This window comes from Budorcas taxicolor, unplaced genomic scaffold, assembly GCF_023091745.1.
Source record: "Budorcas taxicolor isolate Tak-1 unplaced genomic scaffold, Takin1.1 scaffold152, whole genome shotgun sequence".
NCBI classification, from domain to species: Eukaryota; Metazoa; Chordata; class Mammalia; order Artiodactyla; family Bovidae; genus Budorcas; species Budorcas taxicolor.
The window spans coordinates 252,833-267,286 of NW_026291618.1; the positions used below are offsets into that span (position 1 = coordinate 252,833).

A 14,454-nucleotide genomic window follows, 5' to 3' on the forward strand; every position below is an offset into this window, starting at 1 on the left:
AATGGCCAATGCTAGAACAATCTGAGCAATAACAATAACTCAGCAACAACAACAACAAAAACCAATAGTATTAGATTATAACTCAAAGAATAAATAAATATGCATGAATCCACACTGATACAAAAAAGAAATAAGTAAATGAAGAAGAAACAGAAGAACTCCACATAATAAGTGTAGAAGGATGAGGGAAACAAAAAATCAACATTAGAACAAAACAGCAATAACCAGTGCAGGCAAGATCCACTGATGAATGCTAAAATTAGTGAGGAAATATATATTTTTTAAAAAAACAAGATGTTATTCCCATAGTCTCGAAGTATCTCTCCCAAACCATACATGAATCACAAAGGGAAAAATGAAATCTTCACAGTAGGAAACCTGACAGATACCACCTAAACCAAATGATCAAGGTTAACATCACCAGTAATAAGACATATCAATATCTTATACTCCTTGATTGGATTCACTGAAGATACAACACCTCTCAATCTACTCATGAGAAAGCATTAGACAAGCCTAAAACAAGAGATACTTTATAAGTTATCTGACCAGTCCTTTTCAGAAGTGCTAAGATCAGGAAGACAAGACAGAAGAGACATGACAAGCAAATACAAGATGGGATTTTGGATAGGATCTTAGAACAAAAAAGAATGCTAAGGAAAAACTGGTGAAACCAAATGAAGTTGGTAGTTTCTCAAACAGTATTGTTCAAATGTTGGTTTCTTAGATTTGAGGACTGTACTATGGTTATATAAGATGTAAACAAACCCTATGCAATCTTGCAATTCTGTAAGTCTAAAATTATTTCAAAATAAAGTAAAAAGGGGGGAAAAGGCAATCAAAAGGTGAGAAAGATATTTTTGCTTCATTACTTTTTAAAAATTAGTGACTACACTTTATGTGTCAGACACTACTATATTGTTACTCTGGGAATGTACATATAAATCTGACAAATATAAATAAAACTTCAACCAAAATAAGTATCATCAAGTTACCAAACCTTTTTTCCTTTAGCTTTATCCTTAATTATTATATCTTCTGTTTTAACATTGATTTCTTCCTCTTCCTCTTCCTCATCTGGAAAATCAGGGGGGCAACCATAAAGTTCTACTTCTCTTTTCAATTTATCAGCACATGCCTACAAAAAACACAACATTAGAGGCAGTAAAGTTAAAAATTCCAAGGTAGAACACTTTGAGTCTTTTTGTTGTTTCCATGGCCAACTAATACTGACTCTGAACTTTTTAGCAATACATCTATAGATGTGTAGATCATTACAGAAAACTCATGATACAAATCATGTACCTAAAAATTCACTAATTTACTTCATTTACTTGGCAATGACTCAATGCAATATAATTTATGTTAGGCGTCAGAAGTACAAGAATAAAGATATATTATTATCATATTGAAAACAACTCTAAAAACTACATTTCTCAATTTAAAGATTACTGTCACATATACTATATTATTTATCATCACAAGGCTACTAGGTAGGTAGGATGAGAGATAATATGCTAGAAAACAGACACTGAAAGATGAAGTGATTTATCCAAGGTTATAAAGCTAGTGAGCTACAGAAATTATAACATGAACCTACATTCTCAACTTCAGCTCTTTTCAAGTGTACCGTATAATGAGTTCACTGTCACAAACAAAGATGACACCACGTATACAGTGTTAATGGAGAAGGCAATGGCACCCCACTCCAGTACTCTTGCCTGGAAAATCCCATGGATGGAGCCTGGTAGGCTACAGTCCATGGGGTCAATAAGAGTTGGACCCGACTGAGCGACTTCACTTTCACGCATTGGAGAAGGAAATGGCAACCCACTCCAGTGTTCTTGCCTGGAGAATCCCAGGAATGGGGGAGTTTGGTGGGCTGCCATCTATGGGGTCGCACAGAGTCGGACACGACTGAAGCGACTTAGCAGCAGCATACAGTGTTAAAGTTTAAAAAAAAATACAAATATAGAGTTGTGAATCTTCAAAAAGGGAAGGGATGCTTCTAAAAAGAAGAATTTCAGTTAATAAACGGGAAAAAACAAGACAACTAGAAAGTCATCATTTTACAACCACAAATTCAACTACTGAAAGACAAGGATCATGAAAGGATGCTAAAACCACTGAGTTATTGGGTAACCAGATATTCAAAGGGTCTTAAGGTATCATTCCATAAATGACTTCTTAATGAAAAAAGAGAAAAGTTAACTTTAGAATGAAGAAACATGGACATTATTAATATTACTAAAATGATACAAGTTGACATACGGCTTTTGATGTCAGACAGTAGGAAGCATAAAAAGTATAAACCTGTCAGAAAAGACATTTTGGGACAGCTAGGGAGATTTGACTATAGATTAGATAATGATAATATTACATCAATGATTAATTTCTTGGAGAGGATAATGGGATAGTGACAATGTAGAAGAATGGCTTTGTTCTCAACAGATAAAAGCTGGAGTGTTTAGGGGTGACACGCCATGAAGTCTGCCAACTTACTTTCAATGAGTTCATAGACGAAGAAAGAAAAAAGCATGCATGTATTGTATGCTGAGAGACAGAACTAGAGCAACTGTGCAAATGTTAATATTTGGTAACTGTAAGTGAAGGGTATCTGGCTGTTCACTGTACCGTCCTTTTACCTTCCCTATAGGTAGGACATTTTTCAAAATAAAAGACTGGCGCATAAAAAGAAGTTAAATTTCCCAACTCCCAAGGATTTAGGGAATCCTTTCAAATGTGTTTTTCTTGCCCATTTTATATTAAAAATTATTTTTAATATAAATTTATGACAAATTTAAGACACTTACTAAAATGACTGAAATAGAACTGTTCATTATTTTAGACCAACAGCCTATATATGCCATGAATGCACAAAACAGTGTCCACTGTACTTGTTAGTAGTCATTATCTAATTCTAAAACAGAAATGTGAATATATAAGGTAACCAAAAGATATCAAAATAAGTTAGAAATCACTCAGACCTTAATGTTTGCCCTTTAAGCACTTCTTCAAATGTTTTCTAAAAATTAATTTTACTATAATAAATTCAATTCATTTCAAAAAAATACTTTAACATAGTACAGAAGTATGTATTTGAAAACCCTATTTCAAATTCTTGAATTGGATATTACTATTTGCTCTAGGCTAAAAAGAGTACACAACAATCCCCAAGCAATCTTACCTTAATGGGCATTCCAGTACAGTGTAAACCAAAAGGAAACAGGCAAGTCTTCCCTTTCAGTCTCTGGTACCCAACTGCAAACTACAGAGAGAAAATCAATTTTAAACTACAAATTTAAATGCTAGATGAATACAAAATTCTGACTTTTCACAATTAGTTTTGTTTTCCTCTTCCCATCTTCCTTTAGAGCACCAGTTAGATGTTCTAGTCATTCCAGAGTTACACTTTTTTTCTATGTCTTCACCAACCTAAGAATTACTTTTGAACATATACACATACCTAGAACACTGTGCACACACACATACAGCATGTGAAAATAGAAAACTTAAATTATTTAAATATAAAAACCATGCTTAAAATTAAGGAACTCTAAGTTCCCTTAACAGGAAATAAATTCTATAGATGTCATTTTCTTCAAAAGAGTATTCATTAAAGACCCTCCATTCCATTATATTAAACAAAAAAGAAGCTTTACCTCACATTTAGATAAAGAAAATGTGTGTCCCAAGTGAAGGCGCCCATTCATATATGGATACGGAAAGGTTACAAAGTACTTGTCCTTGCTGCAAAACAATCATGTAAGAAAGAAAGTACAAAAAAGAAAATGTTAAATTCCTTTAACAATTAAGGGTGTGGTCAAGAGAACACTTTACTGTAAGTAACTTGCTTAACTTTTAGTTATTTAAAATATACCGAAAATTAAATTTATAAATCCAGAAATTAAAAGGTCTCTATAATTGAAATATATTTTTGATTTAGAAAAAAATAAGATATTTATAGGTGGCTATTAAAGAAATAAATATCCTTGTAGCAAATACTGAAGGGTTTAACTTAAGCTAAAACACTGAATAAAAAAGATATACAAAAAAAAATTAATAGAAAACCTTAATGTTTTACTGATTAAATGAGATATGCTTTCACTATACATAAAGCAATTTGAAGTCCCTCAAGTAAAATAAAACATCCTCAAAATACGTATGTGGCAAATTCACTTAAAAAAGCACCTTTTAAAAGCTGCTTAATTATGTTTTAGTCCTTTTTTTAATGAATCAAGTATATCAAGCAGACATATGTAAGTTATAAAACACAATGAACACCTGTAAGCACCCTATCCAACTTAGAAATTCACTGAAGCTACCTGTGTGCTCCTCCCCATCCTCCCGCCAGAAATCACCTTATCTTGAAATTTACTTTTGACATTCCTTTGTTTTTTAATAAGTTGCACATATGTCTATGCCCTTAAACATCATTTAGTTTCACTCACTTGTGAGCTTTATTTTAAATACGGTCTACTTCACAGATTCCTCAATTCTCTTTTTTCACTCAATGTTATATTTCTAAATTTCTTCAGTTCATTTTCTTTCACTGAGCAAAAGAGCTTTCAAATTCATGTTAGATTATTTTAAATTACTTTAGAGTTGACCAAAATTCTAGAACCAAACAGAAGCTTCAAATTCTAGTTTAAATTATAACACTAGAGAAACTCTATGCTCCCAATGCAGGGGACTCAGGTTCCATGTCCAGTCAGGGAACCAGACCCCACAAGCCTCAATTAAGAGATCATATGCAGCAACAAAGAGCGAAGATCCCGGGCGCCGCAACTAAGACCCAACACAGCCAAATAAACAAATAAATTTTTTTCAAAAAATTGGAAAAAATAAAGTATAACATCAGAAACTTTGTCTTAGAGCAAATCCTTCTCCTCTCTTAGAAAAAGAATTCCATTGGAGTGCAGCTTAACAGCAAAGATAGACTTTGGAATTAGAAAGTCCTGATAAGAAGTCCAAGCCCTGTCAATTAATTCCTAGCTATGCAACCTTAAGCCGGTTACTTAACCTCTCTGGTCTTAGTATACTCATCAATAAAACAAGAATTAAAATATTGGCAAACTTAAAGCATTATTAAGATTAAACAAGAACACACAGTTTAAAAAAAGTATATTTCCTACTGCCTTGGCATTTGAACAACACGTGTTCAATAATAACTACTATTATTGTTATTGTCCACGTATATCCTCAATTCTAAGAAGCACATTTTGCTACATTCCAACATATCTGAAATTGCAACTCAACTTATAATTGATGCACATATTTACCATGGTACTGTATAGCAGCAGTTACTTTTTGTTTCTTCCCCAATACCATTTAATTATGTTATTGTCAATTCTTAACATCAAGGCAATATACATTTATAAAATAAGATTACAGAAACCCTTCAAAATGTATATTCTGTGCCTTTGGAGATAATTATCACTATAATATGATTCTCTGTAACAGAACGACATCCTTTTATCAGTCAGCAAAGACAAAACTTAAAAACATTCTCCTTTGTCTAACTATGAGAAATAATAGTTTTTTAAAAAACTTTTACATAGGAAAAAATCCTTAAAGAATTCCACAGGAAAGAGGATGCTAATTTGAAATAGAGAAAATGGAAGTCACCTCCTTCAGCCTGTTTCAGCCATTATAAATACAATCTGCTTTATTCCTGCCACACAGCAGTTTCTGAGCCAATGGTTCTGGAAGTATAACATGAAGAACCTCACAAATGATTGCTCACCTGGTCTGTTTCTCTAAATTAGACGCGTTGACCTCAAACACCTTCTTGGCATCCCATTTTTGTTGGACTTCTTTCTCAATCTTCTTCAAAAAGTCCACTTTGGCTGTTCCTTTTCTTTCCTATTAGACACAACAGATACAGAATAATCCACTCTATATTTCAGTAAACTTGTTTAAAAAAAGCTAAAAAAGATCTGGGTTCACACAGAAGTGAGCCATTTACTGATAATCTTTCCATGGTTATCTTGAAATTTAAATGAGTTAAGATTAAAAATTAGGGTTATCATGACCTGATAGGGTTATCCACTTCAAATTCAAAGGGATGATTAAAGACTTACTTAAATACATAAAAAAGCTTTGAAATTCTTTTTAATTAGATACTACAATAAATAAAACACTGATTTCAAATATTCCTATTTAGTTAAAATAGGTGAATACTTAAAAAAAGCATAGGATAGAACAGTGTCTGCTTGTTCAGCTACAATTATTGCCACCATAGGAGGACGGTGAGGCCCAGCAGATACAGGCTGCAGGAGGATTAGTCATCTACATGGTTTTTTTTTTTTCCCAAGAAAGCTGATGAAGAACTTCTCCCCAAAATGGTTAGCAGGCTATTAGTATGAAATTTAAATGAAACAAAAATTATACAACAATATTATTAATTAAAAGAAAATATGCTAGGCAAGTACTAACTAAAAACTGGTTAATTAATTAATACTAATTAACTGAATGAAAAATGCTGGGCTGGAAGAAGCACAAGCTGGAATCAAGATTGCTGGGAGAAATATCAATAACCTCAGATATGCAGATGACACCACCCTTATGGCAGAAAGTGAAGAGGAACTCTTGATGAAAGTGAAAGCGGAGAGTGAAAAAGTTGGCTTAAAGCTCAACATTCAGAAAATGAAGTTCATGGCATCTGGTCCCATCACTTCATGGGAAATAGATGGGGAAACAGTGGAAACAGTGTCAGACTTTATTTTGGGGGGCGCCAAAATCACTGCAGATGGTGACTGTAGCCATGAAATTAAAAGACTTAATAACTCCTTGGAAGGAAAGTTATGACAAACTTAGATAGCATATTAAAAAGCAGAGACATTACTTTGCCAACAAAGGTTTGTCTAGTCAAGGCTATGGTTTCTCCAGTGGTCATGTATCAGTGTGAGAGTTGGACTGTGAAGAAAGCTGAGTGCCGAAGAACTGATGCTTTTGAACTGTGGTGTTGGAGAAGAGTCTTGAGAGTCCCATGGACTGCAAGGAGATCCAAACAGTGCATCCTAAAGGAGATCAGTCCTGGGTGTTCTTTGGAAGGAATGATGCTAAAGCTGAAGCTCCAATACTTTGGCCACCTCATGTGAAGAGTTGACTCATTGGAAAAGACTCTGATGCTGGGAGCAATTGGGGGCAGGAGGAGAAGGGGACGACAGAGGATAAGATGGCTGGATGGCATCACCGACTCGATGGACCTGAGTCTGAGTGAACTCTGAAGTTAGTGATGGACAGGGAGGCCTGGCATACTGCGATTCATGGGGTCGCAAAGAGTCAGACACGACTGAGCGACTGAACTGAACTGAACTGAATTAACTGAAAGCTGATGTAACTATATTGATATTAGGAAATATAGCCTTTAAACCAAAAATGATTACTAGACAGAGGATACAAAGTGGGGCATATTAAGAAATACATTTGGTGGTTTGTCCTGTGTTCTTGGCCAGAGCTCCTAAAACTCTCAGAATTTCCGGAGTGATGGGAGTATCTTTTGCTATTCCTAACGAGCTGCTTTTGAACAACCTGAGTTTGTGCTAATGGGGTGATTGAGACCCTAAGATAGCCTTAAGATGGGGCTGATCATCAAAAATATCAAGTAGTTAGAGGTTTAGAAATTCAGGCTACTGATCTCTAACAAGGGGAAGCAGAAGGAGGTGCTGAAGATTAAGATCTATAAAAACTCTTCAATGGGGAGACTTGATGATCTTCCTGGATGGTCAACGTGTAGAGGTATTGGGAGAGAGGCCGCCTGAAGAGGACATGGAAGCTCTTTGAATTATCTGTCCCCAACCACACTTTGCCCTCCACCCCTCTTCAGTTTGGTTGTTTCTGAGTCATATCTGTTATAATAAATCAGTAAATATTTAATAAAAAGAAAAGAAACAAAATGGCAAGCATGCCTTCAGCATATTGGATCTATCTGGCAACATTCCCATCATTCCTTATGCCACCCTTGGATGAAAATAAACAGAAAAAATACACATGATCACTCCAACTCTGAAAAAGAAGGGCTATAACTTCCCTCTCAGTCTGTGACTCTGTGAAAAAGAATTAGCTGCTAAAAGCAGGTGTGCTGAAGAACACAGCACTCATGCAACTGCCAAGTGTGAAAGCTGGATACCATACACAAATCTAATTCCGTTTTGAAAACTTAATATTAGTGTCTAGAGTTCTATTTTCTTATACAAAATTACCTGAACAAAATTAGATTTTCATCCCCTTCTTATATGCTAACGTTTCCAGATGCTGCATCGTTTTTAAATGAGAAAATGCCTGGGCTCTACATCTACTTCTACAACCTACTAGGCAGGTAACCTTGCCAAGTCATGTCATGTCTCCCTCTGTACTTCCACCCAACAACTCAAAACATGCTTTCTACTTGAATCACAGATATGCTCACAGATATGCTGCTATTTTTAGACAGCTATTTTTTTTAATGGTTACATAAATTTGAAGTAATGATGCAAACAGTACTTCTGGGCAATTAAAAAAAAAGTACTACTATTTCTTCAATAACTATCTTAAATATACCTTCTGTATTGTATGATAAAAATAAGAGTATTAAAATTAGGTAAGATTCAGTATAAATCTACCATAAATTTGTCAATTCTGTTTTACTATTTAACTTTATATATATTTTTTTCTTTTTTTCATTTGGCTGTGCCTCACTGCCTGTAGGATCTTAGTTCCCTGACCGGGGATGAAACTCCAGCTCTCGGCACTGAAATCACAGAGTCCTAACCACTGGACCATCAGGGAATTCCCTCAGTTTTCTACATTTTAAATCAAAGGATGATTTATTATTCCTTTTAATTTTTTTAAGTAAGTTTAAGACAGGAGAGAACAAGCAACAGAAAAGATGAAATGTCAAATTACTAGGAGGAGGTACAGTGATGGATTAAAAGGACCTTGCCACAAAGGCAAAAAGGAAATAAGAAACAATTCCATGCTTGAAACATCATGGACGTAAGTTTAATAACCAAAGGAAAATAAAAATAAGCAATTTTTTAATTTCTATAAATTCTGACCAGATCATAACTGCCATGCGTGGAAATTATATCAAAATACAAATACGATCAATGCAATTCCCTTTCAGATGTTCTCTACTGCTCTCTGGAGAAAGTCCAGGCTCGTAACCCTGGCACTTAGGGCCCTTCTTATCTCATCCTTGCCAGGTCCCTTCCTCTTCCCTCTCACCATCACTCCAGGCCTATCAAGCCACCTGCACTTTTCCAAGTGTGTCACACTTCCTCCGTCCCCTCTGGGCCTTTGTTCAAGCTATTCTCTCCACCCTCATTCCTCACCAATCTTTTTTGCCTAACTAGCTCATCCTTCAGTTTTCAGCTAATCACCTACTTTGAATCCCCAAGAGTGGATCAAGTACTATTCTTATTATGTCCCTACCTATCAGTATTACCTCTATGATAGCACTCATCACACAGTATCATATCTATCTTTCTCACAACTCTAAGTTTATTCACAGTGGGGACTGTGTCTCATCTCTCATTATATCCTCAACATCTAAGCTTATATTTTGTTTGTTCAATCACTTGTCGGGTCTGACTCTACAACCCCATGGACTACAGCACACCAGGTCTCCCTGTCCCTTACCATCTCCCGAAGCTTGCCCAAGTTCATGCCCATCCAGCCATCTCATCCTCTGATGCCTTCTTCTTCTGCCCTCAATCTTTCCCAGCATCAGGGACTTTCCAATGGGTCAGTTGTTTTTATCAGATGACCAAAATGCTGGAGTTTCAGCTTCAGCATCAGTGCTTCCAATGAATATTCAGGACTGATTTCCTTTAGAATTGACTGGTTTGATCTCCCTGCTGTCCAAGGGGCTCTCAGGAGTCTTCTCCAGCACCATGGTTCGAAGGCATCAATTCTTTGGTGCTCCACCTTCTTCACAGTCCAGCTCTCACAACTGTGGGGCTTCCCATGTGGCTCAGATGGTAAAGAATCTGCCTGCAGTGCAGGACTCTGGGGTTCAATCCCTATGTTGGAAACAGCCCTGGAGAAGGGAATGGCAATCCACTCTAGTATTTTTGCCTGGAGAATTCCATGGACAGAAGTCTGGTGGGCTACAGTCCACGGGGTTGCAAAGAGTCGGACACGACTGAGTGACTAACCCTTCACTTCACTTCTACAACTGAACATGACCACTGAGAAAACCACAGCCTTGACTATATGGACCTTTGTCAGCAGAGTATGTCCCTGCTTTTCAACACACCATCTAGGTTTGTTACAGCTTTCCTGCCAAGAAGCAAACGTCTTCTGACTTCATAGCTACAGTCACCATCCGCAGTGACTTTAGAGCCCAAGAAGAGGAAATCTGTCACTACTTCCACCTTTTCCCCCTCTATTTGCCATGAAGTAATGAGCTTATAACAGGCTCACAAGTACCTGTCAAAAATTTAAAGATTTAAAAAGAGAAGTGAGGAAAAAAAGAGAGAGAAGTGAGGAACTTCTCGGGTGGTCCAGTGGTTAAGATGCTGCCCTCCCAATGTAGGCGGCCAGGGCTTGGTCCCTGCTCAGGGAACTAGACCCCGCACACCGAAACAAACATCCGGCACAACCAAATAAACAAAATACAGTAAAATGAAAGGAGAAGTGAGCAACACATTGCCAGCTTTTGCACACTGTGGCCATAGAAAATAAGACTAAGAACTGGGTTGCATTTTTGAATTAAGATGCTAAACAATCTGAAGTCTTTCCTAAGAATTTCCATAAAATTAAGTGTGTATGTATTACATAGTTGGAAATTTCTTTTTCCAAGAAAGAATAAGGGCCTCCATGGATTCAGTCTTTTCTGAAGGACTTCTAAAAGACTTCATCTAGACCTCAGCTCCTTTGCCCCCTCTTACTGCAAAATCCTCTTTTTAACAAGTAACCTTTAAGTCTCTCTATTCCTATACATGCTGACCAATTTTCAATTCCAACATACAAGGACTACCATTTGAAAAAAAGCTATGGCAGAGACAGCAGTTTGCCTATGCAATATCCATTCCTTCCCATTCTTCTTCAGCAACAGAAGCCTAGTCTTATTTAGGGTAGTGCATCAGAGGCAGTTAAGCATATGGTTCCAGGAGAATTCAGACAGGAACTATGCTTCTGGGTTCTGCCAAAGCAGTTTTCAGCAAAAGAAAGTAAATCTCTTCCGCCCAGCCCTTAAAACTGCCTGTATAACTCCTAACAGCCATTTAACCTATAGATGGAACAGGCACACTGCATAGGGCCCATAATACTTCTAGGGGCTCATCAAAATATTTTAGTATCTTTTAAAATCAGGAGAAAAAATAAATTTGGGGATAGAAGAAAACTCTTTAATATGTAATATTCATATGTGTCTTTATACCAACACAATTGTCAAATATAATTACTTTTTTTTTTTTTTTTTTTACAAAGGAAGCAGCTCACAAAGGAAAAGTATCTAAGACCTCATGAAGCCTAGTTGTACTTCCTATGCTAGGGTCATGGGTCATATGAAATCCCAGTGTATCATTACTAAATTCCTCTCTCCTTAAATCAACTTAAGTTGGCTTCCACTGCATGCAACCGAATAATTCCTGACATTTACCCAACTGGGTTGTGAACTTCTGGCAGACAGCATCTTTTAGAACTTTTATGCTCACCTCAGCACCACATACAATGCTAACAGACACAGAAGTCATATGACAAATATTTTTTGCCTAAAAATGACCATGTCACCCACTTTAAAGAAGGGCATGAAAGCAACAGTCTTCATAAATTGCTTAGTACTGTTTCTTTTCACTGTACTGAGAATGATAAATGTAGGAAAGCTCTTCTTTGAGGTCTCTGCTTTTCAGAAAACCTTGTTTCTCAAAACCACCAAGGTCAATTGTAATGAAATCTGATATTGGCTCCATCACCAACTTGCTGTATTACTTTGAGCAAGTCATTGATCAAGCTGAGTCTTAGTTTCTTCGTTGGTTACTCAACTAAACAACTGGGTTTTTTTCAGTTTTGTTTGGGGTTTTTTGGCCATGCTGCGTAGCCTGTTGGATTTTAGTTCCCTAACCAGGGATCAAACTCTTGGCCCCTGCACTGAAAGCACAGAGTCCTAACCATTGGACCATCAGGGAATTTCCAACAATTGGCTATTTAATGAGAGCAAAGTTCCTAAACTTCAGCTCTACTGACGTTTGGGGCCAAATAATTCTGTTTTCAGAGACTGGCATGTGCACTGCCAGATATTTAGGAACACCCCTAGCTCCTACCCACTAGCTGCCAGTAGCATACCTCCAACTGTCCTGATCTAGAGTCTCCAGACCAACTGTTCTCTGTGGGACAAAATCACCTCCAGTAAAGAACCACTGAACTAGCTAATAAACTTTGTCATACATGTATAGCATTGTGCAATTATTAAAACTTTTATGCACATTGGAAGGACAGATGCTGAAGCTGAAACTCCAATACTTTGGCCACCTCATGCGAAGAGCTGACTCACTGGAAAAGACCCTGATGCTGGGAGGGATTGGGGGCAGGAGGAGAAGGGGACAACAGAGGATGAGATGGCTGGATGGCATCACCGACTCAATGGACATGAATTTGGGTAAACTCCAGGAGTTGGTGATGGACTGGGAGGCCTGGTGTGCTGCAATTCATGGGGTCGCAAAGAGTCGGACACAACTGAGCAACTGAACTGAACCCTAACTTCTTTGATATTAACAACAACCCTAAGAGATGGGCAACAATCACCCTAAGAAATGGGCAGACCAGGGATTACTATTTCAAAGATGACGAATCTGAAGCTCGGGGATCATCATGCCAGCAAATGGTCAGACTGGACAAAAACTCTCATCTTCTCAGTCTTATTTCTGCCTTCTCTTAGTACTCTGGCCATAGCCTAGCGCCATTGGCTATAGAACCTAGACAAGACCCTTAACCTCTTTAACCCTCCATTTCTCTGCGTATCTATAAAATGAGGTTAACAGGTAATAATTATATCTACCTTCTACTATTATTATAAGGATTAAAAGATATAATACACATGAAGGACTTAGTATAGTACCAGTGTGCATGCACACTAAGTAGCTTCAGTTGTGTCAGACTCTGTGCGACCCTACGGACTATAGCCTGCCAGGCTCCTCTGTCCATGGGATTATCCAGGCAACAATACTGGAGTGGGTTGCCGTGCCCTCCTCCAGAGGATCTTCGGAACCCAGGGATCGAACCCACATCTCTCCACATCTACCTGCATTGGCAGATGGGTTCTTCACCACTAATGCAAATTGGGAAGCCCAGCATAGTACCAGAGTGAAGGGAGTGAAGTTGCTCAGTCGTGTCCAGCTCTTTGCAACCTCATGAACTGCAGCGTACCATGCTCCTCCATCCATGGGAGTTTCCAGGCAAGAGTACTGGAGTGGGTTGCCATTTCCTTCTCCAGAGGATCTTCCTGACCCAGGGATCGAACCCTGGTCTCCCACGTTGTAGGCAGACGCTTTACCGTCTGAGCCACCAGGGAAGTCCTAGCATATTACCAGACCCATGGTAAATGCTCAATAATGCTAACCATTATCACACAGAGACAACTGGACATCAGGTACTTCTTGTTGCATGTCAAAATGGGATTGTGGTTATGTCTTAAGAGAATTTTTCATTATATTTTTTAAAACTTACTAAAATATGTATGGATGAAATCATACAGTGCCTTAAATTTGCTTAAAATGAATCTTAAGACGGGGAAGTGGAGGTTCCGGGAAAGATACAACAGAAACAAGACTGGCTCTAAACTGTCAATTACTGAAGTTGGGTGATGGGTACATGGAAATACATAATACTATTATTATCTCTACTTTGTTCACTACTTAAATTTTCCAAATGAAAAGTTTAAAAATAATTTTAAAGTTGACTATTATCTTTATTACATCACATCCCCTGGTCCCCTCTAAAAGTCTTCTGACATGTAACTAAAAGGGATTAAAAGTGTCAAAAGTTCTATAAAATATTTCTATGATATGAAGAAAATTATATTGCTTACTCTTCACACATTCAATTATAAAGTAAAAACTAATTTTACATCCATGCTGCTGTACTGCTACTGCTAAGTCACTTCAGTCGTGTCCAACTCTATGCGACCCCATAGACGGCAGCCCACCAGGCTACCCCGTCCCTGGGATTCTCCAGGCAAGAACATCCATGCTACTCCATGTTTATTACCTTATACACTTTACTATTATAAGGGTTCTATCAGAGTTAGAAAACTTTCATTATAGGAGTGAGCTTGCAAAAGAAATTTCCCCATTAGTTTACAATTGTGATAGTACAATGATTAAGAGAATGAGCTCCAGAACGGGACCAAATGAATTAAAATTCTACTTCTTAGTAGATCTGATCTCACTTCCTCTATTCTATACAAGAAGATCACTGCTCTCTTCTATATCCATTTTCCCTTTCTATAGGACAATTTCCATAAGCATA

The 14,454-nt window shown here is 37.3% G+C and overlaps 1 protein-coding gene across 1 annotated transcript in view; it reads right to left on the reverse strand.

Annotated features, from left to right (window-relative positions):
- The window catches only part of LOC128071109 (leucine--tRNA ligase, cytoplasmic-like), a 55,349-nt gene extending 49,490 nt beyond the window's left edge, over positions 1-5,859 (reverse strand). Inside the window, exons 1-4 of the mRNA XM_052664072.1 lie at positions 5,747-5,859; positions 3,663-3,750; positions 3,188-3,268; positions 1,001-1,138 (exon numbers count right to left, since the gene is read on the reverse strand). Coding sequence (XP_052520032.1) covers positions 1,001-1,138; positions 3,188-3,268; positions 3,663-3,713 — 270 coding nt within the window. The 5' untranslated portion in view covers positions 3,714-3,750; positions 5,747-5,859. The remainder of the gene's footprint in view (positions 1-1,000; positions 1,139-3,187; positions 3,269-3,662; positions 3,751-5,746) is intronic.
- Between the last annotated feature and the right edge of the window lie 8,595 nt (positions 5,860-14,454).